This window comes from Oryctolagus cuniculus, chromosome 21 (genome assembly GCF_051225735.1).
Source record: "Oryctolagus cuniculus isolate XC-2025 breed Fujian yellow rabbit chromosome 21, ASM5122573v1, whole genome shotgun sequence".
Lineage (NCBI taxonomy): Eukaryota > Metazoa > Chordata > Mammalia > Lagomorpha > Leporidae > Oryctolagus > Oryctolagus cuniculus.
Window position 1 is genome coordinate 20,644,951 of NC_142887.1, and position 26,441 is coordinate 20,671,391.

The 26,441-nt window shown below is 46.2% G+C and overlaps 1 protein-coding gene across 5 annotated transcripts in view; it reads left to right on the forward strand.

The window, feature by feature from the left end:
- RNF10 (ring finger protein 10) overlaps positions 1-24,862 on the forward strand; it is a 41,444-nt gene extending 16,582 nt beyond the window's left edge. Inside the window, exons 3-17 of one of the 5 annotated variants that reach the window (XM_070066003.2) lie at positions 541-740; positions 2,754-2,844; positions 5,481-5,665; positions 5,745-5,881; positions 8,797-8,957; positions 12,030-12,155; positions 12,988-13,261; positions 13,481-13,614; positions 14,318-14,435; positions 14,646-14,747; positions 15,973-16,128; positions 19,587-19,741; positions 22,654-22,711; positions 22,807-22,965; positions 23,922-24,862. In XM_070066003.2, the coding sequence (XP_069922104.1) occupies positions 541-740; positions 2,754-2,844; positions 5,481-5,665; positions 5,745-5,881; positions 8,797-8,957; positions 12,030-12,155; positions 12,988-13,261; positions 13,481-13,614; positions 14,318-14,435; positions 14,646-14,747; positions 15,973-16,128; positions 19,587-19,741; positions 22,654-22,711; positions 22,807-22,965; positions 23,922-23,998 (2,133 nt within the window). In that variant the 3' untranslated portion in view covers positions 23,999-24,862. The remainder of the gene's footprint in view (positions 1-540; positions 741-2,753; positions 2,845-5,480; positions 5,666-5,744; positions 5,882-8,796; positions 8,958-12,029; positions 12,156-12,987; positions 13,262-13,480; positions 13,615-14,317; positions 14,436-14,645; positions 14,748-15,972; positions 16,129-19,586; positions 19,742-22,653; positions 22,712-22,806; positions 22,966-23,921) is intronic. The other 4 variants (XM_070066004.2, XR_011385226.2, XM_070066005.2 and 1 more) reach the window with 4 other exon arrangements.
- The last annotated feature ends 1,579 nt before the right edge of the window (positions 24,863-26,441 follow it).

Here is a 26,441-nt window from a genome sequence, read left to right on the forward strand (position 1 = left end):
TCAGGCTAGGGCTTTAACCCTCTGCGCCACAGCACTGGCCCCTAGTTAACAATTTTAGTTAACAATAACAGTATGTATCTCAGAGGGAAGGTCTCTGGAATCCAGAAGTCCAAGGTAGTTAGTAATGTCAGACTGCAGGCTACTTCCAGATTGTGGCTTTACAAATCCCCTTTGCTAGAAACAAACCAAATATTAACAAGAGTGAAGGTATAGGAGTCCTGTGGAACTGTCTGAAGAGCAATCCAGTATGTGTGCCTTTGTGCTTTAAGATAGCTAGAGGGTTCGTGCTAGGTTTTGTCATTTCGAGGTTAATAGCCACTTAGAGCAGACTAAACAGTTTAAGTAATTGTATGGTAAAGGCTCTTTTTCTCTTCACTGCCATCCAGACCTTGGGTAGGCTATTGTATTACCACCTCCTAGGAAGATTGTTTACTTTAAGCCTGTTTTATTTAGTTAAATATTTTAAGCCATGTAGGAGTTGTGCTGGTTTCTGCTGTTGTCCTCATGTGAAATAATCTGATTCATTCTCATTCTCTCTAGGTAGCAGAGGCTCAACGGGCAGAGTTTAGCCCTGCCCAATTCTCTGGTCCTAAGAAGATCAACCTGAACCACTTGTTGAATTTCACTTTTGAGCCCCGTGGCCAAGCGGGTCACTTTGAAGGCAGTGGTCATGGCAGCTGGGGTAAAAGGAACAAGTGGGGACATAAGCCTTTCAACAAGGAACTCTTTTTACAGGCCAAGTGAGTATTGCTGCTCCGACAGAATGGTGAGGCTGAGTATCTAGGTAGCTGGATGCTGTGAGGAAGCTTCTTTTAAACTAGGGGAGAGAGCTAGAGAAGGAATTGCTCTGGTTTTTCTCTTTCCCTCTCCCTCCCTGTCATTCACTTTCCCTGTGGATATCCTTGGTACTTTAAAGACTACATTGCTTACATAAATGTCTTTAATATCATGATGAAGTAAAAGAAACGGTTAGAACTGGGCCCAGATTTTAATCTTATTTTGGCTGTTGACCTTTGAGCATAATTGTTTAATCATTGTGAGATAATTAGTTTCTATATAATGAGGATGAACTTATTTATTTATTTTTAGATGTATTTTTTGTTTACTTGAAAGGCAGAGTTAGAGATCTATCTTCTGCTGGTTTTCTTCCCAAATGGCCACAATGGCCAGGCCAAAGTCAGGAACATGGAGCTGCTTCTGCATCTCTCACGTGGATGCAGGTGCCCAAGCACTTAAGCCATGTTCTGCTGCTTTCTCAGGCACATTAGCTGGGAGGTGGATCAAATGGAGCAGCCGGGTCTCAAACCGGCCTCCATATGGAGGCTTAACCTGCTATGCTGTAATGCCGGCCCCAAGAAACTTTTTTTTTTTTTTTTTTAAATATTTATTTACTTGAGTTACACAGAGAGGAGAGGCAGAGAGAAAGAGGTCTTCCATCCGCTGGTTCACTTTCCAGTTGGCTGCAATGGCTTTAGCTATGCCAATCCAAAGCAAGGAGCCAAGAGCTTCTTCCGGTCTCCCACGTGGGTGTAGGGGCCCCAGGACTTGGGCCATCTTCTGCTTTCCCAGGCCACAGCAGAGAGCTGGATCAGAAGTAGAGCAAATGGGACTGGAACTGGCACCCATATGGAATGCCAGCACTGCAGGCAGTGGCTTTACCTGCTACACCACAGCACCAGCCCCAAGAAATTTTTTTTTAAAGATTTTATTTTAAAGTCAGAGTTACACAGACGGGAGAGGCAGAGAGAGAGAGAGAGAGAGAGGCAGAGAGAGAGAGAGAGAGAGAGGCAGAGAGAGAGAGAGAGAGAGGCAGAGAGAGAGAGAGAGAGAGGCAGAGAGAGAGAGAGAGAGAGGCAGAGAGAGAGAGAGAGAGAGGCAGAGAGAGAGAGAGGCAGAGAGAGAGAGAGGCAGAGAGAGAGAGAGAGAGAGAGGCAGAGAGAGAGAGGCGGAGAGAGAGAGAGGTCTTCCATCTGCTGGTTCACTCCACATTTGGCCGCAACGGCTGGAGCTGCACTGATTCGAAGCCAAGAGCTTCTTCTGGGTCTCCCACGTGGGTGCAGGGGCCCAAGGACTTGAGCTACTGCTTTCCCAGGCCATACTAGAGACCTGGATCGGAAGTGGAGCAGCTGGGTCTCAAACCGGCACCATATGGGATGGAGGCGCTTCAGGCCAGGGTGTTACCCACTGTGGCACAGTGCCGGCCCCAGAAACTTTCTTAAAAGGAGAATTTAATGACAAGTTGAGACAGTTGGTGTTCATATCTCAAGTACTGATTCTACTTTGCTTCCTTTTTTGTGGCATTAATCAAAATGCAAAATTTGACCTCAGATTTAGACTGAAGTAACCAATTTGTATTTTATGTATAAACTTGAGAGTGACTCAGAACAATTATTAATCTTAAATACTAGCCTAGCCATGTTCTGGGGTTCCAAGAGAGAGGGAGGGTGCTTGGCTTATTGGTGGTTGATAGAGCCACAAAGTAGGTTAATTTTAGTTCAGAGGAAACTAAGAGGGAATGTAGCCGGACTTGGAAGCAAAAGAAACAGTTGTGGGATTATATTTCTTCCTGCTGAGCCTTTGGATTCCTGCCAGAGCTCAGAGCTGCGGCTAAAGTTATAGTACTGTGCTTTGTGGTCCAGGGTTGCCAGTGACCTGCATGTGATTTCTAAGTGAACAGGTGATGAATTTCTGCAAAAGGCTCGTTAGTGGGTTCTGACAGTTTGCCTTTTCTCTGCCTTCCTCCCTGTTTCTAGCTGCCAATTTGTGGTGTCTGAAGACCAAGACTACACAGCTCATTTTGCTGATCCTGATACCTTAGTCAACTGGGACTTTGTGGAACAAGTGGTAAGTCACTCAGCCAAACTTGTGAGCTGTTAGTATGAGAGAGAACTAAAGAAAGGGGCTGTAGTGACATAGCAGCCATTGGCATTGTTTGCTGCCAACACCTTTTTCTGCCTATTGCACACGTTTTTCAGAAGTCAGTTGTTGGTTCTCCCTGCAATTCTTTGTGTGTTGGCAGTGCCCTGCAGTGATGGGATATAGAAGGATCTTACCTGAATATGTTCAAGAGGTCCTACTTCCCAGCTCCTCTGTCCTAGAAAGTGATAACTGGGGACTCTGAGGGATACCAGTTACCCTCCTTACCCCGGCTGGGGTTCATTACATGGACATTGCCTCATTGGCAGCTATTTGTAGTAGTCAGTATCAAATTAGGCCTCAGCTTTGTGGTAAGTGAATGAGTCACACAACTGTACTATCAAAGCCACAGCTACATTTTTAAATTAAAATAATTTTTTTAATTTATTTTTTTGAAAGGCAATTAGAGAAGGAGAGACACCTATCTTTTGTCCTCTGGTTCATTCCCCAAATGATTGCTAGGGCTGGGACTGGGCCAGTTGGAAACCAGGAGCTTTTTCTGGATCTCCTATGTGCATGGTAGGGGTCAAAGGACCTGGGCCATCTGCTGCTTTCACAGGCACATTAGCAAGGAGCTAGATTGGAAGTGGAGCAGCTGGGACTCAAATCGGTACCCATATGGAATGCTGGCACTGAAGGTAGTAGCTTAACCCAGTGTGCCATAGCATCGGCCCCTGCATTTGTTTTCCACTGAAGTTACAAACTCTAGGTATCCCCTTGCTGATCCTAATAGGATATCGATGTAAAATACCTTTCAAGATGATAGACACTACCCCCCCTCCCCCACCAATGAGTGAGGTCTTTTAAATGCAAAGCTTAGATTGGCATTACTGTGAAAATTCATAAACTCATCTGAGACTGACATAGAAGGACTATAAAACTGCATTGGTCTTAAAAAAATATACAGCGGTGGGCATTCGTTATAGTAGTTAAGCCACCACTTGGGATACCCATATAGTATGTCAGAGTGCCTGGGATCGGGTCTCACTTCTGCTTCCAATCCAGCTTCCTACTAATGGACTTACTGGAAGGCAGTTGATGATGGCTCAAGTGCTTAGGTCCCTGCCAACCATGTGGGAGAGCCCGATAGAGTTCCTGTCTATTGTAGGTATTTTGGGAGTGAACCAGCAGATGGAAGGTCGGTTGATATCTCTCTCTCTCTCTCTCTCTCTCTCTCTCTCTCTCTCTCTTTCTCCCCCTTTCAAATAAATAGGGGCCAGTATTGTGGCAAAGGTTAAATTCCTACTTGGAACACTGGCATCCCATATGGGCATCAGGTCCTGTTCTGGCTGTTCTTACTTTCCAGCTCCCTGCTAATGCTCCAGGGGAAGCATGGGAAGATGGCCTTAATGCTTGGACACCTGTCACTCATATGGGAGACCCGAAGGAGTGTCAGGCTCCTGGCTTTGTCCTGGCTCAGTCCAGGCCATTGTGGCCATTTGGGAATGAACCAGCAGATGGAGCATCTCTGTCCGTAACTCTGCCTTTCAATTAAAATAAAAATATCTTACAAAAAATAAGCTAGCTAAAAAATAGATGGGTGTTTGGCACAGCAGTCAAGCTGCTACCTCCGATGCCTGCATCCCTTATCAGAATGCCTATGTCTGAGTCCTGGCTTCCTGCTAGTGCGCAGCCTAGGAGGCAGCACTTGACAACTCAGGTGTTTGGTTGGATCCTTACCACATGTGGGAGACTGGATGAAGTTCTTGGCTGCTGGCTTTGGCTTGGCCTAGCTGTAGCTGTTTGTGCCATTTGAGGAGTGAACTAGTAGATGGGAGCTTGCTCTGTCTTTCTGCTTTTCAAAAGGAAAATGATAATAAATCATACGCGCGCACACACACACACTCACAGAATACAAAGCAAAAAGTCTTGCTAACTCCTGTTGGAAATTACTGGTAGATTATTTCTAGATCATTTTATGCCTTTAGGTGTGTGTACATATTAAGTCATTGTAAGTAGCATTATATAGTGATTTCCGTCTTTTTTTTTTGTTAATATGGAACAGCTAAAATACCTGTAAAAAATACTTCATGTTAAACCATTATTATAGTTTCTTTAATGATTTGCTTGAAGAACTTATGTACATCTGCATTTTAAAATAGTTCTTTGAAGATGTGTTGAAAGGAAATGGAAGAGGAGAGATTCTAAGTTTGACACACTCTGTAGTTACTTCTTTTTATTTCTTTGTTAACGATTTATTTATTTATTTATTTGAAAGTCAGAGTTGGAGAGGCAGAGTCAGAGAGAGAGCGGTCTTCATCCACTGGTTCACTCCCCAAATGGCTGTGATGGGTGGAGCAGGGCCAATCCAAAGCCAGGAGGCTGGAGCTTCTTCCGGGTATCCCATGTGGGTGCAGGGGCTCAAGCACTTGGGCCATCTTCTTTGATGCTTTCCCAGGCACATTAGCAGGGAACTGTATTGGAAGTAGAGCAGCCAGGACTTGAACCTGCACCCATATAGGACGTGAGCAGTGCATGCGGTGGCTGTATCTGCTGTGCCACAGTGCTGACTCCTCTCTAGTCACTTCTGAGAGCAGTGAAATTGTGGTTATGTTTTGTTTCAGCGCATCTGTAGCCATGAAGTGCCATCTTGCCCAATATGCCTCTACCCACCTACTGCAGCCAAGATAACCCGTTGTGGGCACATCTTCTGCTGGGCATGCATCCTGCACTATCTTTCACTGAGTGAGAAGACATGGAGTAAATGTCCCATCTGTTACAGTTCTGTGCATAAGAAAGATCTTAAGAGGTGAGGTTGAGACATTTAATAGAGTAGACCCCCATTTGCCAACTCCTTGATTTGCTGCATCTGATTGTCTGTGTTTCAGTGTTGTTGCCACAGAATCTCGCCAGTATGTTGTTGGTGACACCATTACAATGCAGCTAATGAAGAGGGAGAAAGGGGTTTTGGTGGCCTTGCCCAAATCCAAATGGATGAATGTAGACCATCCCATTCATCTAGGAGGTAAGTTCCCTTAGTTTTGGGACATAACTTTTAAAGCTATTGACTATATCTTTCTAGTGTCGGAAATAGATCCTCTGGGGCAAAGTTCTAGCACATCCACATTATTAGTAGGGCTTCAATAGGGTAGGGTGGAATTTGCAGAGTGGTTTAACTCTTGGCTTCCTATTTGGTTCAGGGGTGTGTGTGTGTGTGTCTATCATTTTACCAGCCTTTATTGAATAGTTTGCACTGTCCCCAGTCTTGGGGATTCCATAGTTAGCCAGTCTGGGTGCCTGTCTTCTTTTTCTTTTCTCTTTTCTTCTCTCTCTCTTTTTAAATCTGTTTTATGTATTTGAAATGCATTATGACAGAGAGGGACAGAGTGAGGGACAGAAAGATCTTCCATCTGCCTACTCACTTTCCAAATGGCCACAATAGGCCTAGGCCAGAACAAAGCCAGGAACTCCATTCTGGTCTCCCATGTGGGTGGCAGGGGCCCAAGTACTTGAGCTGTTGTCTGCTGCTTTGCCAGGTGCATTAGCAGAGAGCTGGATTGGAAGCGGGACAGCCAGAATTTCAGCCAGTGCTCTGATATGGAGTACTAGCATCACAGGCAGGGACTTACCCCACTGTACCACAGTGTTAGCCCCAGTTGTACCTGTTGTTGTCATTTTTTTTTTTTTTTTAATTTGAAAGGCAGAGTTACAGAGAGGCAGAGGCAGAAAGAGAGGTCTTCTATCTGCTAGTTCACTCCCCAGATGGCTGCTATGACTGGAGCTGCACCTATCCAAAGCCAGAAGCCAGGAGCTTCTTCCAGGTCTGCCACACAGGTGCAGGGGCCCAAGGAGTTGGGCTATCCTCTACTGCTTTCCTAGGCCATAGCAGCTGGATCAGAAGTGGAGCAAATGGGACTCGAACTGGCACCTCTATGGGATGCCAGCACTGTAGGCAGTGGCTTTACCCGCTATGCCACAGTGCCAGCTCTGCTCTGCTTCTGATCCAGCTTCCTGCTAATATGTGCCTGGGAAGGGTGCTGGTGCTGTGGCGCAGTGGGTTAATGCCCTGGACTGAAGTGTCAGCATCCCATATGGACGCCGGTTCGAGACTCGGTTGCTCTGCTTCAATCCAGCTCTCTGCTTTGGCCTGAGAAAACAGTAGAAGATGGCCCAAGTTCTTGGGCCCCTGCACCTGCGTGGGAGACCCAGAAGAGGCTCCTGGCTTCGGATTGGCACAGCTCCAGCCATTGTGGCCAAATGTGGAGTGAACCAGCGGATGGAAGACCTCTCTCTCTGCATCTCTTCTCTGTGTAACTCTGACTTTCAAATAAATCTTTAAAAAACAAACAAACAAACAAAAAAATCAGGTCATTTAAAGGGGTCTCAAGATAACATTATTTCAGACTGCTAAAAATTACAAAATTATGAGAGGGAAGCAAATGATTAAATCATCTGATCCTTTTATTCAGAGGTGCCTGAAATATTAACTACAAACTTTTACCCATGTGTGCATTGCAATGGGGTTTTTCTAGTCCAGCATTTAGAATGTATGTATCTCTACATATCATTTAGAATGTATGTATCTCTCCATATCATGAATTGCCCCTTATTAGAAAGCCACTTTTTTTTTTTTTTTTTGACAGTTAGAAAGGTCTTCCTTCCGTTGGTTCACCCTCCAAATGGCTGCTGCGGCCGGCGCACTGTGCCGATACGAAGCCAGGAGCTTCTTCCTGGTCTCCCATGCGGGTGCAGGGCCCAAGCACTTGGGCTATCCTCCACTGCCTTCCCAGGCTACACAGAGAGCTGGACTGGAAGAGGAGCAACCAGGACAGAATCCGGCGCCCTGACCGGGACTAGAACCCGGGGTGCCCGTGCCACAGGTGGAGGATTAGCCTAGTGAGCCACGGTGCTGGCCAGAAAGCCACTTTTTTGGAAAGATTTATTTATTTTATTTGAAAGAGTTACTCAGAGCAAGGAGAGGCAGAGAGAGAGAGGTCTTCCATCCAATGGTTCACCCCCATGTTGGCTGCAACAGCCGGAGCTGCTCCAATCTGAAGCCAGGAGCTTCTTCTGGGTCTCCCAGGCAGGTGCAGGGGCCCAAGGACTTGGGCTATGTTTTACTGGTTACCCAGGCCTTAGCAGAGAGCTGGATCAGAAGTGGAGCAGCTGGATCTTGAACCAGTGCGCATATGGGATGCTGGTGCTTCAGGCCAGGGCATTAGTCTGCTGTGCCACACCGCCAGCCCCAAGATAGCCATTTTTAAGTGTTCATACAAATCTGCTTAATTAATGCACCATCATGTAATCATTTCTGTATTGGCTTTACTGGTTGGTTTGAGCTTCTCTGATGTTACATACAGTACTATAATAGTCATGCGATTAAAATTTTTTTTTTTTTTTTAATTTTTGACAGGCAGAGTGGACAGTGAGAGAGAGAGACAGAGAAAGGTCTTCCTTTGCCGTTGGTTCACCCTCCAATGGCCGCCGCTGCAGCCGGCGCACCGCGCTGATCTGATGGCAGGAGCCAGGATCCAGGTGCTTTTCCTGGTCTCCCATGGGGTGCAGGGCCCAAGCACCTGGGCCATCCTCCACTGCACTCCCTGGCCATAGCAGAGAGCTGGCCTGGAAGAGGGGCAACCGGGACAGAATCTGGCGCCCCAACAGGGACTAGAACCCGGTGTGCCGGCGCCGCAAGGTGGAGGATTAGCCTATTGAGCCACGGCGCCGGCGCGATTAAATTTTAACTGCATCTCTGGAGTTCTTAGATTTTTTGCATTATAGGATTCGAGTTATGAATCTTATTTTAAGATCACTGTTAAATTATTGGAAATTATGCTGAATTATCCCATCTTCATCTCAGAAAATGGCTGTGATGAGAGTTGCTACTTAGCCCCAATCCTGGAGTGTCACGTTTTTGATCTTGCTGGCTTTTTGTTGTAGATGAACAGCACAGCCAGTACTCCAAGTTGCTGCTTGCCTCCAAGGAGCAGGTGCTGCAGCGGGTAGTTCTAGAAGAGAAAGTAGCACTGGAGCAGCAGCTGGCAGAAGAGAAGCACACTCCCGAGTCCTGCTTCATCGAGGCAGCTATCCAGGAGCTCAAGGTGAGAGGCTGCCGTGGAAAGTTAACGCTAGAGATGCTAATCTTTGCCACTCTGTCACCAGGCGGGGGTGAGTGGGTGGATGGCTGGGATAAGCCTACCCAGAAACAGGAATGGCTAAATTGCCAATTTGTTCTGTCAGATTTGTTTGTTTATGGGAAAGAAGAGCTGATCTAGAGGCTTTTCAAAAGCTCTTTGTAGATCTAAAACGAATAAATCAAGTTGTTTAACTGTGATAATGGAGTTTCTTAGATTAGCCGTCCTTAGTTAAGCAAAGTAGATTTTTCCTTCTTTTCTGGCATAACACTTAAATTTGTTTTTAGAAGTGTTTTATTTGAGCAACTTTGTTGGGCAGCAAAAATTACCCAAATAGAGACTTCCATAGGTCCTGTGTCCTCCAAACAATTTTTCTGTTTTCTTTCTTTCTTTCTTTCTTTTTTTTTTTTTTTTTTGACAGAATGGACAGTGAGAGAGAAAGGTCTTCCTTTTGCCGTTGGTTCACCCTCCAATGGCTGCCATGGCTGGCGCGCTGCGGCCGGCGCACCGCGCTGATCCGAAGGCAGGAGCCAGGTGCTTCTCCTGGTCTCCCATGGGGTGCAGGGCCCAAGCACTTGGGCCATCCTCCACTGCCTTCCCGGGCCACAGCAGAGAGCTGGCCTGGAAGAGGGGCAACCAGGAAAGAATCCGGCACCCCGATTTTTTCTGTTTTCATTTGAAAGGCAGAGAGACAGGAGATTTCCCATCTGCTCATTCAGTCGCTGAATGACTGCAACCACCAGGGTTGGGCCAGGCCAAAGCCAGGAGTCACTAACTTGGTCTGAGTCTCCCATGTGGGTGTCAGGGACCCAACTACTTGGGTATTGGCAGGAAGCTGAAATTGGAAGCTAGCAGGGATTCTATTCTAACCCAGGTGCTCTGATATGGGATATCAGTGTTCCAAGAAGTGACCTAACTGTTGGGTCAAACACCTTCCCCCTACAACAAGTTTACTTAAACTTGTATTGTCAGAATTAATGGATGTTAGGCTTCACCGTGAAAGATTATTTTTAGTAGGTCTGGTCTAGGCTCAGTAAGCTCAGTGTGTTTTTTTTTTTTTTTTAAAGATTTATTTCAAAGAGTTACACAAAGAGAGGTCTTCCCTCTGCTGGTTCACTCTCTAATTGGCCACAATGGCTGGAGCTGGGCCGATCTGGAGCCAGAAGCCAGGAGCTTCTTTCAGGTCTCCCATGCGGTGCAAGGGCCCAAGGACTTGGGCCATCTTCTACTGTTTTCCTAGGCCATAGCAGAGAGCTGGGTCATAAATGGAGCAGCTGGGACTCGAACCGGCGTCCATATGGAATGCCAGCACTGCAGGTAGCAGCTTTAATTGCTGTGCCACAGTGCCGGCCCCAGTAATTTATGTTACAGTGGATTCCAGGGTGATTCTGCTATTGCTAATCCTTAATCCACACATTGAGTACCACTGATGTGGACAGCAGTAAACCTTCTCGTGTATTCAGTGATTAGCATGTGACTGCGTGACTGCTCCTTCATTTATCTTTTTTTTTTTTTTTTTTTTTTTTTTTTAAGATTTATTTATGTATTTGAAAGAGTTACACAGAGAAAGAGAGGCAGAGAGAGGTCTTCTGTCCTCTGGTTCACTCCCCAATTGTCTGCAGTGGCTGGAGCTGTGCTATTCAAAGCCAGCAGCTTCCTCCAGGTCTTCCCGCACAAGTGCAGGGGCTCAAGGAGTTGGGCCACCCTCGACCACTCTCCCAGGCCATAGCAGAGAGCTGGATTAGAAATGGAGCAGCCAGGACTTGAACTGATGCCCATATGGGATGCTGGCACTGCAAGTGGCAGTTTTACCTGCTATGCCACAGCACTGGCCCCTCCCTCATTTATCTTACTTATGCTTCAGATCCTGGTGTGGCAGATGTAACTCTAATTTTACAGGTAGAGAAATGGAATTATGGTTAGGCAGTTTGCTTCAGGACACAGCTAATGAATTGTGAAGCTGCTACTTGAATTCTTATCTCTGACTTCCAAGTCTGCCTTGGGCAGTGTCCTGTATATTTTCTTTTTTCCCCTCCCTGCCTCCCTCCCTCCTGGCCCCCCATTAGAGTTAGAGGGAGAGACAGAGATCTTATATCCCTTGGTTCACTCCCCAAATGGCTGCAATGGCCAGGGCTGATCCAGGTAGAAGCCAGGAGCCTGGAGCTTCTTCTGGGTCTCCCATGTAGGTTCAGAGGCCCAAGCACTTGGGCCATCCACCACTACTTTCCTCGGCACATCAGCAGGGAGCTAGGTTGGAAGTAGAGCAGACAAAAAAATGAACCAGCACTGCAGATGGCAGCTTAATCTGCACCACAATGCTGGCCACTATTTTTTTTCTCGTAACTTTTTTGAGAGGTAGAGTTATAGACCGGAAAGACAGAGAAAGGCCTTCCATGCACTGGGTCACTCCCCAAATGGCTGTAACGACTGGAGCTGTGCAGATCCAAAGCCAGGAGCTTCTTCTGGGTCTCCCACATGGGTGCAGGGCCCAGGTACTTGGGCCATCTTCCACTGCTTTCCTAGGCCATGGCAGGGAGCTGGATTGGAAGAGGAGCAACATGGTATGTTGCCGCTGCAGGTGGAGGCTTAGCGCAGCATAGTAGGGCCCCATCCCCTAGTTTTTTAAAATTTTCTTTTTACATTGGAACATTTTCTGTTTACATGATAGAAGAAAGGTATCTAAAATTAGAGCTGTCCTGGTTAAGGTGGGGTTAGTTACCCAGTTCTTTTCTGGGCTTCCTCTGAGCATAGTTTATAAAAAGTAGGAGACTAATTCTGTGTTCTTGTATTTCAGGACTTTTGTAAGTAGTGTAGTCTGTCAGAGGTTCTCAGCAGAATACAGTTCTTTTTGGGTACAAAATCATTTTTGTTTCCTAATTCCTTCAAAGATTATACATTATAAGTGCCTGACTAAACCTTTCCCATTGGGTCTTGTTGCCTTTTAACCTCTGCTCCTGTTGAAGTCTTTTTAAGCCTTTGCCCTTCACACAAGTATGCTTCTGGAAACAGCTTTCTCTGCTCTTCTCTCTGTGGCCTTAGACTCGGGAAGAGGCTCTGTCAGGATTGGCTGAAGGCAGAGAGGAGGTCACTGGTGTCGTGGCTGCTCTGGAACAACTGGTGCTGATGGCTCCCTTGGCGAAGGAGTCTGTTTATCAACCTAGGAAGGTTAGTGTGTCCCTCTTAATACCTGGCTACCATTCCTTGAGTGATGCTGTTGAGCTGGTTGACACCACTGTGAAATCCGAACGTCCCAGGAGAAGAGGGACTATGCTCCCTGTGTGCTTAGTCTTTCTGCGAGAGTGTCAAATCAGTGAAGGGGACAGCTAACAGAAATATCCAGGGAACTTGGCGCTTTTAAAAAATTGAGAGGCAGAGAGAAAAACAAAGATAGAACTCCCATCTACTGTTTCACTCTCCAAATGCCCACAACAGCTGGGGCTAGGTCAAGGTGAAACCAGGAGCCTGGTACTCAATCGTGGTCTTCCACGTGGGTGGCTGGACCCAATTACTTGACCCATAACTTGAACAGAAGCACTCTGATAAGGAGTGTGGGTGTCCCATCCAGCAGCTTAACCACTAGGCCAAATGCCTGCCCTAGGAGCTTTGCTTTATGCCGACCTTCACCACATTACCAAAAATTTAGTTTTTCATTTTATTTGAAAGAGGCTGAAATTTTCCATTTGTTTGTTTATTCCCCAAACGCTTGCAACCACCATGGTTGTGCCAGGGTGAAGCCAGGACCTCAGAATTCAGTCCAGATCTCCCATGTAGGTGGCAGGGACTTAAGTACTTGAGCTACCACCCATTGCGTTCCAGGGTGCACATTATCAGGAAGCTAGTGAGGAGTGGAGCTGGGCCTTAAACCCAGCCTCTCCAGCAGAGGCTGTGGGTGTCCCAAGTGAGTTTTATAAGCTGTGCCAGACACCTGCCCCACATAACTTCTTGATAGCTGGACATAATCTTAGACTTCCTGTTGATCTAGAGTTTGTTCTAACAGGGTGTGCTAGAGTATCTGTCTGCCTTTGATGAAGAAACCACTGAAGTGTGTTCGCTGGACTGTCCGTCCCGTCTTGCTCTCCCTGTGGTAGAGGAAGAGGAAACAGTGTCTGAACCAGAGCCTGAAGGATTGTCAGGGGCCTGTGATCACTCGGAATTAGCAGATGACAATCTTGGGGAGGGGACCATTTGCATTGAGTCCAGCCAGCAGGAACCCATCATCAAGCCAGGCATCACACACCTCAGCAGCTCTCCTTGTTACTACTTTTACCAAGGTAAGGGCCCTGGAGGAAAAGGGCTAGGTTGCCTCAGAGGTCTTTAAAGATTTGCGGGCTCTAAGCAGAGGAGGTGTCTCCTAGATCCCCACTGGAGGATTGGATCACTGTGCTTTTTGGCATGGGAAAGGAGAGGCAAGTCTAGCTCTGGATACTTGCGGAGGGGCTGATCCTGAGGGCTAGCTAAGGTTGTCGTGTGACAGAGCCCCTTGTCTTCAGCGGAAGATGGACAGCATATGTTCCTGCACCCTGTGAATGTGCGCTGCCTCGTGCGGGAGTACGGCAGCCTGGAGCAGAGCCCAGAGAAGATCTCAGCAACTGTGGTGGAGATCGCTGGGTACTCCATGTCTGAGGTAAGGTCTTCCTTGAGGACGACACTGGGGTGTGCCGTTAGCTGAGGACGTAGTTAGCGAGCCTGAGTTTTAGACTAAAAACAACGGTGTGATGGTCTCAGTGTTTGTATTTTCAAGTCTCTTTGCTGGTGATGTGGGCACATTTTGTCACCAACTTCCAAATCAGATTTTTTGAATGCTACATAACATGGAACAAGAATAGAAAAGAAAAATCGGTGGGCTTCGTTCTTGTTTCAGGCCAAGTTCCATTCAGCAGAGACATCTGCTTCATCCTACTTCCTAGTCACCATTAGTTCTGTTAGATTCCCAGATTTTTGCCAACAAATACTCCATATGCAGGAGGGTAGTGGTTTGGTTTTTGTTTCGTTTTTAGAGATTTTTTTATTGAAAGGTGGAGTGAGAGGGAGAGAAAGAGATTGCATCTGCTGGTTCACCTCCCACATGCCTGCAATAGCAGAGGCTGGGCCATCTGCTGCCTCCCAAGCACATTAGCAGGAAGCTGGACCTAAAGTGGAGTACTTGGACTCAATCTGGTACTCTGATGTGGGATGCAAACATTGCAAGTAGCAGCTTAACCCACTGTGCCACAGCGTCTGCCTCAACAAATGCTCTTATCCACCCTATTCCGTCCACTACAGTTGTGGACCTAGTAAATTAGAAACACTGGATCAGTCTTTGAGTATTGGTCTCTTTCCTACTGTAGGATGTTCGACAGCGTCACAGATATCTCTCTCATTTGCCACTCACCTGTGAGTTCAGCATCTGTGAACTGGCTCTGCAGCCTCCTGTGGTCTCAAAGGAAACGCTAGAGATATTCTCAGGTGAGCAGGCCTTTGCTCTGCTTCTCCTTCGAGTGGGGGTTCCGCAGCCCTTGGTGGCTGGAAACCTTCAGGAGCTGTATCCTGAGTCTCGGTGCCTCCTGAAACACTCCACCTGTTCCTCTAGTCCAGCTGGGCTTAGCTATTTGTCAACTGAGAAAGGTGAATGCACTGGTTGCCTGGGTGTCTCCTCACAATCTGATCAACCTGCAGATGACATCGAGAAGAGGAAGCGGCAGCGCCAGAAGAAAGCTCGTGAGGAACGGCGCCGCGAACGCAGAATTGAAATGGAGGAGAACAAGAAACAGGGCAAGTGTAAGTTCAGGAACGGTCTTTTTTTTTTTTTTTAATCTATTTGAAAGAGTTACAGAGAGAGGTAGAGACAGAGAGGTCTTCTTCCATCTACTGGTTCACTCCCCAGATGGCTGCAATGGCTGGAGCTACGCCGATCCGGAGCTAGGATCTTCTTCCGGGTCTCCCACGTGGGAGTCCTTGGGCCATCTTCTACTGCTTTCTGAGGCCATAGCAGAGAGCTGGATTGGAAGTGGAGCAGCCGGGTCTTGAACCAGTGCCCATATGGGATGCCGGTGCTTCAGGCCAGGGTGTTAACCTGCTGCGCCACAGCGCCAGCCCCCAGGAACTGTCATCTTTAACTTGACTGCTGTGCATCATCGTTTGGAGGCTCTAGACCGGACCAGAAGCCAGGCTACTTGGGTTCATGTCTCAGCTCTGCCATTTGTTTTCTTCAACTTTTAAATGTGAATGATGAGAGTACTTTCTTTGTAGGCTTTAGAATTGAATGAACTCATTTGAGTTGAAGTGTATGGCATATAGGAGTAAAACCTGTTGAAACCTGTTCCAAGAAAGGGAATTGGAGGCCTGCTGAGAATGCTGTGCTCCCTGAATCACGGACCTCACTTGTGACTCTTGGGGACATCTCTTCATACGAAATTTGCCAGGAGGCTCTGATGTAGTAGATACTTCATGACAAATGAAGAAATACTATCCATGCTCTTTTGTACCAGCAGGCACAGTGACTTTTAATCTACTTCTCCAATATAAGCGTCACAGAATCCATGGGATTAGTGTCACATGAGGGCTAGTTATTCACTAGAAAACAGAATTAAGTCTTAAGTTGAAGGAATGGGAAAAGACTCGTTTACTAAATTCCTTATTGTATGATAGACATAGAAATTCTTCTCAAAGTAGCATAAGTATATAGCTGGGTCACAGCATAAGGATGTTTGGCACATGTCCTTAACTTTAAGAAAACTGATGTTTCAGGAACAGGATTTTCTTCTTTAAATTTTTTTTTATTATAGAAATATTCAGGTAGGAGGAACAGTGTAATACGTTAATCATCCAGTTTCAGTATGAAGAGTTAGAACAAGGCTTTAATATTAAAACAGACAATTACAAATTTGGGTTTGAAAGCTGCTGTCTGCATCCTACAGAGCCTTAGTGGGGAGGTGTGCATGTTGGCTGTCTTCAGCTTTTGGAAAATTCTTGAGGCCTACTTAGTGTTGTCTTTCTTTTGCAGACCCAGAAGTCTACATTCCCCTAGAGAATCTACAGCAGTTTCCTGCCTTCAATTCCTATGCCTGTTCCTCCGATTCTGCTTCGGGTCCCACCAGCACAGAGGGCCAGGAGGCCCTCTCCCTTTCTCCTCTTAGCAGAAGTCCAGGTTCCCATGCAGGTAAATAGAGTTGGGATTTTGTGCGTTCAGCCACTGGTTAGGCCTTAAGCAAAGCCCAGGTGTTTTGAATTTACACCTAGTTGGTGTGGTGTGACCTATAGGCACATAACCTGACTTTGGGTGGTCCTGAGGTGTATCAGGTTCTTCCATTTGATTCACTTTTCTCCTCGGCGGTCCTGACTGCTTAGATCCCCTTCTAAAAGCTTCAAGGCAGCTTGTTACGCAGGATAGTTACACCTGGATTCTTTCCTGTGAACCAGCTGGTTCATCTCTGTTTTCTGAGGTATTCCTTATATGCTGAGTATCTGTGTGTGTCTCTACTGTAGAATTGTTTGTAAGAGCAAAAATAAAAAGAGGAAACAGCCTACTTAACTGAAAGATACTAGGGAAATGGCTAACTTAGAGCATTTTTACTATGAAATACTATACACCTATTGAAGAAAGCAGTAGTTTTCATGAATGAGAAGGTAAAAAGACTATAGAACAAGAATAGACATACCATCTGTGAGTTTTAAAAAAGCTATAACAAAGCCAAGCATTTTGTTTTGTTTGTGTATGTCATGTACAGCTGGTTCACTGTATCCACAGGGTCTGTGTCCATGAGTCAACCACGTATGGATTGAAAATATTTGTGGAAAATAATTGTATCCATACTGAACATGTATAGGCTTTTCTCTTGTCCTTATTCCCTAAACAGCACAGTATAACAGCTATTTACTTAGCATTTATGTTGTAATATATATTATAAGTAATCTAGGGATGATTGAAAGTATGTGAAAGGGTTGGTGTCGTGCAATGGGCATTTTCCATATCAGAGCACTGGTTCAAGTCCCAGCTGTTCTGCGTCCTATCCAGCTCCCTGATAATCTGGGAAAGTAGCAGAGGGTGGCCCAAATACTTTAGCTGCAAACCCAACTGTAGTTTCAGGCTCCTGGTTTTGACCCTAACAGGTCTCAGCTGTTCTGGCCATTTGGGGAGTGAACCAGTGGATGGAAGCTCTCTCCCTGCCTCTTTGTTACTCAGCCTTTTAAGTAAATAACTCAATCTTTAAAATTTTATATATATATATAAATGTATATGGAAGAATGTGGGTACATATTGGCTTTGATATCTGCAGGGGCCCTGGAACCAGTCCCTCACAGATACCAAGGATAACTCTAGAAAAATAGTAGGAAGGGGATATTCCAAACTGGTGATGTCCATATAGCAGTGAGAGCCAGATTGAGAGCTTGTTCCAAAAGACTGTTAGCTTTTTTCCTTTTAATGTGGCGAATATATTAAAGCATTTGGAAATTAAACACTTAAGAGCCACTATAATTTCAGACAGCTCTCTCTGACAGAATGCTTTTTATGCTCAAGACTTAGTTCTGGGTCAGGCATTTTTAACACAATGTCCAAGATCAGAATATTTAAAATAAAAAAAAACTTGATGATCCCTGTAATTTATCTGTCACTTTTTGAATTAGAAACCTGAAGTGAAGCCAGGGATTTCAGACTAGAACCTGATTTTTTTTTTTTTTTTTAAAGATGTATTTATTTAAAGGAGTTAGAGAGGTCTTCCATATGCTGGTTCAGGTTCACTCCCCAAGTGGCTGCAATGGCTGGAGCTGAGCCGATCTGGAGCCAGGAGCTTCTTTTGGGTCTCCCACATGGGTGCAGGGGCCCAAGGACTTGGGCCATTCTCTGCTGCTTTCCCAGGCACATTAGTGGGGAGCTGGATCAGAAGTGGAGCAGCTGAGACATGAACTGGTGCCTACATGGGATGCTGACATTGCAGGCCAGGGCTTTAACATGCTGCACCACAGCACCAGCTGCTAGAACCTGGTTCTCAAAGACTGAACAACTGTGATGCTCTTTGTTTAAATGAGAAGTGAAGTACTAATGAAGGAACTGAACAGATCGTTGGATGCATAATCTTATTTGACGATTGTATTTTCACATACTAGCTTTTCTGATTATGAGCTTCTAATGTATTGAGACAAGAGCAATTATAGGCCCTAGGAATAAAAGTACCAACAGCCAGGGCTAGTGCTGTGGCTCAGTGGGTAAAGCTGTAGCCTATAATGCTGGCATCCCATATGGTTACCAGTTCGAGACCTAGCTGCTCCACTTCTGATCCAGCTCTCTGCTATGGCCTGGAAATGCAGTGGAAGATGATCCAAGTCTTCGGACTTCTACACTCGTGTGGGAGAACTAGAAGAAGCCCTTGGCTCCTGGCTTTGGATTGGCCTGGCTCTGGCTTTTGTAGCCTTTTGGGGACTAAGGCAGCAGATGGATAGATCTCTCTCTGCCTCTGTCTCTCTGTACCTCTGCCTTTCAATTAAATAAATCTTTTTTTTAAAAAAAGGTACTAACAGCCTTGGGTGACTGTAGAAGAGGCCTGCTGCTGGAGGAGTGCCAGGTGCTCAGGGTGCAGGACACATGAGGTTGTGGGAAATGCTCAGCCCTGGAAAGTTGGCTTTATTGTGCTGGGGTTTGTTGATGTGTATGTCTTGGATCCTAACTGAATATTTCCAGGTCGTAGACACCTACTGGCTGGAACATAAAGGCTGACCTGATTTTTAATTCATTTTTAAGCATTTATTTATTTGAAAGGCAGAGTGATAGAAAGTAGATATCTTCTGTCTGCAGCCGTCACTCCTCAAATGCCCTTAACAGCCAGGGCTGGGCCAGGCTGAAGCCAGGAGCCAGGAACTCCACCCAGGTCTCCCACATGAGGGGCAGGGATCCAAGAGCTGGGGCTATCTGCTGCTGCTCTCCCAGGCACATTAGTAATGATATGTGGCAGTGTGAGGCAGAGCAGCTAGAACTCGAACCTGCACTCTGATACGGGTGCCACTGTCAAGTGGTGACTTAACCCACTGCACCCCAATTCCAGCCCCCTGTTTTATCTTTTTCTTTCATAAGTATAAAAACCAGTCCATGACAGAATACCAAGGCCTAAATTGGCCTTTGTGGAAAGGGTAGCACACTTCTTAAAGTTTTATGTAATACTGTGGGAATAGATTGCACCATGACTTGTGGTGTTACTGTATTCATGGAGCTTTTTCTCCATATTGGTCACTGATGTAATAAGTGATTTTCTTTTTAAAGATTTATTTATTTGAAAGAGTTACAGAGAGAAACAGATATCATCCATCCGCTGGTTCACGCCCCAGATGGCTGCAACAGCTGGGGCTGGGCCAGGTGGAAGCCAGGAGCTTCCTCTGGGTCTCCCATGCGGGTGCAGGGTCCCAAGCACTTGGGCCATCCTCCACTGCTTTCCTAGGCCTTAAGCTGGGACTCCAACTGGTGCCCATAGGGGATGTCGGTGTCAGTTTTAGCTGCCATACCACAACGCCAGCCCAATAAGTGTTCTTGACTTTATAAGAACATGGCAGAGAAACTTGTTTTGCTTTATGGGGGTGGGGGCTTGTAATTATCCAGACCTGATTTAGGGTTAATCTCTCTTGTTGCAGATACTAGGTCTTTGGAACTTGACTTATGCAATCGGATCTCTGGTTCCATTTCAGACTTTCTGCTGACCCCTCTGTCACCCACTGCCAGTCAGGGCAGTCCCTCATTCTGCGTTGGGAGTCTGGAAGAAGACTCTCCCTTCCCTTCCTTTGCCCAGGTAAATCCTTTGCTTGTGAAACAGCCCAAGAAATTTTTTTTTTTTTTTGAGATTGATTTATTTACTTGAAAGAGTTACACAGAAGAAGAGAGAGAGAGAGAGAGAGAGAGGAAGAGAGAGAGAGAGAGAGAGAGATCCTCCATCCACTGATCCACTCCCCAGATGGCTGCAACAGCCGCAGCTGCGCTGACCTGAAGCCAGGAGGCTCCTCCAGGTCTCCCACGTGGGTGCAGGGGCCCAAGGACATGGGCCATCCTCGACCACTCTCCCAGGCCATAGCAGAAAGCTGGATTGGAAGCGGAGAAGCCGAGATACGAACTGGCACCCACACAAGATGCTGGCACGGCAGGCAGCGGCCCCACCCGCCGCGCCACAGCGCCGGCCCCCAGCCCAAGAATTTTTAACATGAACTCCACAGCTTGCTTTTATGGGAACCTCAACCAGGAGTTGTTGCCTTTCATTCGAATACAGATAGATAAACAGAGATATCTGATGGGAATGGGGGGAATTTATTGCCTTGGAACTTTAGTCAGTAGGGAGTTGGCTGAGAGCAGATGATGTTATGGGCTTCCTTTCCTTTGTGAGTCAAAAATGTAATTAACACATTTAATCCTACCAAACATTTTAGCTGATCCTAGCCTATGTGAAACATAATCAGAGCACTTAAATTAACCTACGGTACAAAGCTGATTTCATTTTTTTTTTTTTTAAAGATTTATTTATTTACTTGAATGTCAGAGTTACACAGAGGAGAGGCAGAGAGAGAGAGGTCTTCCATCCGCTGGTTCACTCCCAAATTGGCCGCAATGGCCAGAGCTGCACCGATCCGAAGCCAGGAGCTTCTTCCGTGTCTCCCATGTGGGTGCAGAGGCCCAAGCACTTGGGCCATCTTCCACTGCTTTCGAGGCCATAGCAGAGAGCTGGACCAGAAGTGGAGCAGCTGGGTCTCGAACTGGCACCCATATGGGATGCAGGCCAGGGCGTTAACCCGCTGTGCCACAGCGCCGGCTCCTCATAATAGTTTTGAATATATCATGTAATTTATTGAATACTCTAAGAACTATGTATGGGTACACTTGGGACCATCATAAGGTAGAAAATTCACAAGTCAAACCTGGTCCTAGGTTGGGACTGTCCTTAGTTGATCTGTTTCTTTCATAAAGATGACTTCTGAGAACTAAGTAGGAACTGAAATCCATGTATACAAGAGATCTTCAGAAAATTCATGGATGATTCATATTATGAAAATGGCAAATTTCAAAATGGTTTTGGAAGTACATTTGTATTATGAACACTCATACCTTTCACATAGATTCACTGATTCTTTAGCATTTTCTATATTTGCTTAATTTTTGTATGTTGAAAGTTGTAGACCTTACGGATGATACTTCATTAAATATTTAGGAGATATATGGCAAAGAAAATGGTGCTCTCCTAAGTAACCACAGTTCTTAACATCCACTCAATTAAATTGGTACTCTATCTGTCTGCCCATGTCTCAATGTCTTTAATAGTTTTAATTCAGGGTCCAGTTAGATTGTTACATTTAGTTGTCAAATTGCCTTAGCTTCTTTGATCCATAGCAGTCCCTCTGGGCTGCCTCCTTCCTCTCTTCTATCCCACCATGACATATATATTTTGAAGCAACCAGGCCAGTTGTTTTACAGAATGCCCCATAGTGTGGATCTGATTGTTTCCTCATGAGTAGGTTCAGTTCAAACACATAGTTATATTAAGAATAAAACATCTTAATTACCTTTTAAGAGTATGATTCAGCTGTCATGCTATTTAGTCCCAAACTCCCAGGGGCCAGGGGAGATGCTCATCAAAGCACATGATATGCTGAAGAAAGCTATTCTGTGAAACCAGCACCTGCTACAGCTCTTAATGTGTGTGCCTTCCTTGAGGATGGATGCTTCAGGACAAGACTTGCCTGCTTGAAAACCAGGGGATTCAATTTTATTTCTTAACATTTTTGTAGAAATGAAATTCCCCATGTTGAATTGCCTGGCATGTAGAGCAGATAGGATTAATAGTGGCCCTCAACAGTGACAAAGCCAGCTGTGGCTAACTTGGGGCCAGGGGGTGTCTGTGTGTGTGTTTAAGATTTATTTATTTGAAAGGTTTAAACAGAGAAGGGGAGGCAGAGAGAGAAGTCTTCCATCCGCTGGTTTACTCCTCAATTGGTCGCTATGGTTGGAGCTGCACCGATCCAAAGCTAGGAGCCAGGAGCTTCTTCTGGTCTCCCACACAGGTGCAGAGGCCCAAGGACTTGGGCCATCTTCTGCTTTCCCAGGCCGTAGCAAAGAGCTGGACCAGAAAAATGGCATCCGGAACTTGAATCCCCACCCATATGGGGCGCCAGCACTGCAGGCAGCAGCTTTGCCCACTACGCCACAGTGCCAGTCCCTTATTTTGGTTTTACTGGCTATGAATTTTATGGTTGGATCTAAAAACTGATGATTAAGGAGCTACTGGAAAAGCAGACTAAAAAAAGGTAATGAGGGTCATTGGAACAGATCAGTTTTAGGCTTAACTTTAATTAGTTTTGATGGCCTTAAGTAACTAAGGTTTGATAGCCATATGGTTTAATTAGAGGATACTGCACACTGCTTTATTCCCAACAGGGGTTCTAAGAAAGGCAGGAAAATAACAGGATTCTCAGTTTGGGAATGACTGGGCTTCTTGTGCCTTCTTTGCAATGTTCTTTATTTCCTAATCTTGTGCTTCGTTGCAACCTTGTGTTTTGCACTGTAGTTTCCATTGGTCAGAATGTAGAGGACATGACAAACAGTGTGGTAAAGACTTTTTAAAGGTGATAGTTGCTCCTCTGCCCCTAACTAGTGTCAAGGTGGGCATCTGGAAACAGAGTTGAATGAATGAATGATATTCTTTCCCCTCTGCTTTGACAGATGCTGAGGGTTGGAAAAGCAAAAGTGGATGTCTGGCCCAAAACTGCTCCAAAAAAAGGTGAGGGGGCCTTGCGGGTGAAGGGGGGCGTTTGATCCCTTTCAGGAAAAAATTTGAGAGGTGTTTTGAGAATCAGTAACACTGGTATTTTTCAGATGAGAACACCTTAGTTCCTCCTGCCCCTATGGACAGCGATGGGGAGAGTGATAATTCAGACCGTGTCCCTGTGCCGAGTTTCCAAAATTCCTTCAGCCAAGCAATTGAAGCAGCCTTCATGAAACTGGACACACCGGCTACTTCAGATCCGCTCTCTGGTAAGGGTGTTTTGCCGGACACCCCACACGTGGACTGTCTACTCCTGCTTGGATACAGTAGCAGATAACCCTGGGCAAGCACTTTTCCCTCTGAGCCTCTAGGTGTCTTCAGTGCCTTTGACCGTCAGCTAATGTTCACGTGGCAGGTCAGGGAGAACCTTTTTGTTACATCAGATTAATTCTTGAGGTCTGAAACTGAAATTCTGAGGATTTCTGCCTGCTTCTGCTGAGACAGTGCAGAGTAGATAGATCCTGGCTACTTTTTTTTTTTTTTTTTTTTTTTTTTTTTAAGAAATTTGAGAGGGAGAGTTAGGGAGAGACAGAAAGGTTGGTCTTCCTTCTGCTGGTTCACTCCCAAAATTGCTGCAACAGCTAGAGTTGGGCCGATCCAAAGCTAGGAGCCTCTTCTGGGTCTCCCATGCCGGTACAGGGATCCAAGCACTTGGGCCATCATCCACTGCTTTCCCAGGCCATAGCAGAGAGCTGGATCAGAAGAGCAGCTGGGACGTGAACCAGCACCAATATAGGATGCAGGCACGAAAGCCAGAGGCTTAGCACACTATGCCACAGCACCGGCTCCCTGCCTACAGTTTTGAGTCAACTTGGTAAAGGTTGGCTGGGGTGGAAAAGTTAGGTCACTGCAGTATTTGTGATTATACAAGACCAACACATGATTGGTGTGTTCATTCTGTGGACCTAGAGTGATGATCATTTTATTTTCCCAACAATTGGAAATGGGTTGGAACTCGGTTACAGATGAGGAGCCAGATGCAAGGTTGTAAAGGGACTTGCCCAAAGACAAATACCTGGTGTATGCTAGGACTGTAGTTTGAATCCAGGCAGTCTCATTCAAGGCTGCATGCTTAGCTGGCACTGTCTCTGTAATGAAAACTGCCAGGGGATTTAGGGGATGGCTTTCCAAGCTAAGTGAATTCTCTTTCTGTGTTTCCCTTTAGAAGAGAAAGGAGGAAAGAAAAGAAAAAAGCAGAAACAGAAGCTCCTGTTCAGCACCTCAGTTGTCCACACCAAGTGACACTACTGGCCCTGGCTACCTTCTCCATCTTTTTTTTTCCATGCTTTTGATTTGCTGCTGTAATTTTAAGTGTTTGAGTTTGAAAAGACTAGCTCGGGGGGAGGGGGATTCCACAACGCGAGGGGGAACCAAGAAAAATTTTAAATACAGTGTATTTTCCAGCTTCCCGTCTTTACACCAAAATAAAAGTATTGACACTCACAAGACATCTCTTCCTGCCAGAGTTTTTAGTTTGTTGCCAGGTTAGTGTTTTGGCCCATGTGTAATTAGTTTTCAGCCCCCCAAAAGTTTGAGTCCTTCAGCATCCCTTGGAGCAGCTCACAGCAGAGCGGCACGAAGTGTCCTGCTGCGGCACCCCGCGCCGGCGCCTCTGCTTTCATCACACCTAGCAGTTTGTCATAAAGATAGCTGCGTCCTTTCTGCCTGTGCAGTTCTCCTTGTCATAGAAACAGGGATGGGAATAAAATGGCCTTAGGATACCCAGCTTAAGCTGCAGTTTGATTTTCTTCTGCCAGATGGCCAGGCTGTGGTGCCAGATGTGGGTTGCCAGCTTGATGGCCATTTACATGGTGAAGGAGGGTTAGGAACGCTGCCAGTCTGTAAGGAAGCTCTGAACCTGCCATCCCACAGGTCAAGCTTGTCTGATAGTGGCCTGACTGGTAGGGGCAGGAGTTTGGCTTGGAGAACAGGGCAGGGTGAAGGCAGTAGGTTGTCCACTGTCTTCCTCTTGTCTACAGCAGCTTTCTTATGCCTTGATTTGAGCTGAATTTGAGTGATGTGAATTGTTTTCTGCTTAATAAAATGAACTCTAGGTGTAATAGAATGTGAAGGCAAATAGTTGTAATAAATCACCTGCACAAGCAATGTCAGCTTTTCTGTTTTTTTGTTTTTTTTTTTTTTTTTTTAAGTTCATTGCAGGTCAGCCAGACATATTACTTCTTGAAATAGGGTAAAGTAACAGCTACTATGAACTTAGGCAGTTCAGCCATCATGGACTAATGTCTTCTCTGGTATCAGGCCTAAAGGACTTTTTTAAAAAATTTATTCCATTTATTTTGAAAGACAGAGTTTCCATCTGCTGGTTTACTGTCAAAATGGCCACAACAGCAGGGGCTGGGCCAGGGTGAAGCCAGAAGCCAGGAGCTGCTTCTCAAAATTCCTGCTGTTTTCCCAGGTATATCAGCAAGGAGCTAGACCAGAAATGGAGCAGCAGGGACATCCCTTGTGGGATGCCAGCCCTGTAGGTGGCAGTTTAACCCACTGCACCTCAGCAGCCCCCCATACACACCAGAAAGCCTCTTGAGCTGGGCCTAACTTTAACCATATAAGAGGTGGCCGGCGCTGTGGCTCACTAGGCTAATCCTCTGCCTTGTGGCGCCGGCACACCAGGTTCTAGTCACGGCCGGGGCGCCGGATTCTGTCCCGGTTGCCCCTCTTCCAGGCCAGCTCTCTGCTCTGGCCAGGGAAGGATGGCCCAAGTGCTTGGGCCCTGCACCCGCATGGGAGACCAGGATAAGCACCTGGCTCCTGCCATTGGATCAGTGTGGTGCGCCGGCCGCAGCGCACCAGCCGCGGTGGCCATTGGAGGGTGAACCAACAGCAAAGGAAGACCTTTCTGTCTCTCACTGTCCACTCTGTCCAGAAAAAAAAAAGAATATGAGAAGATAAAGATTTATTTATTTATAAAGATAGATTAGATAGATTTATTTATTTAAGAGAGAGAGACCGTCTTCCATCTGCTGGTTCACTTCACAGATGCCTGCAACAGCCAGGGCTGGGCCAGGCAGGAGGCAGGAACCCAGTGTGGGTCTCCTGTTTGGGTGGCAGGGATCCAGCTGTTTGAGCCAGTCCTGCTCTAGGGTGTGTACCTTAGCAGGAAGCTGGAATCAGCAGTGGAGCTTGCAGTCAAACCCAAGTTCTCTGTGTGATACACCCTAAGCAACACCTTAGCTGCCACACCAAACACCCGCCCCCCTTTTTTTTAAGCCTGAAAGATTAGGGTCACTGCAGCATATCTGAGGTTCTTGTTCCTCACTTCAAAGGTACAGGTGCAACTCTGGTTACTGATAATTCTTCAGTCAGTGACTGTTCATGGGCGTATGACAGAGGATCCAGGAGCTGGATTGGGAAGGCCTGTGAGAAAGGATGTGAAGACTCCTGTGCTCAGCTCCCCAGAAGCTGCTAGCCTGTCATTTTTAAAGGAAATCTCAGGTCAAGGACTCTTGAGGGAGGTTGTGTTCTGGTCCTGAAATTAGAGGACACAGTGAAGCAAAACAGCTTTATGGGGCCAGCGCTGTGGAGTAGTGGGTAAAGCCTCTACTTGCAGCGCCAGCATCCCATATGGGTGCTGGTTCAAGACCCAGCTGTTCCACTTCCGATCCAGCTCTCTGCTATGGCCTGGGAAAACAGAAGAAGATGGACCAAGTCCTTGGACCCCGGTATC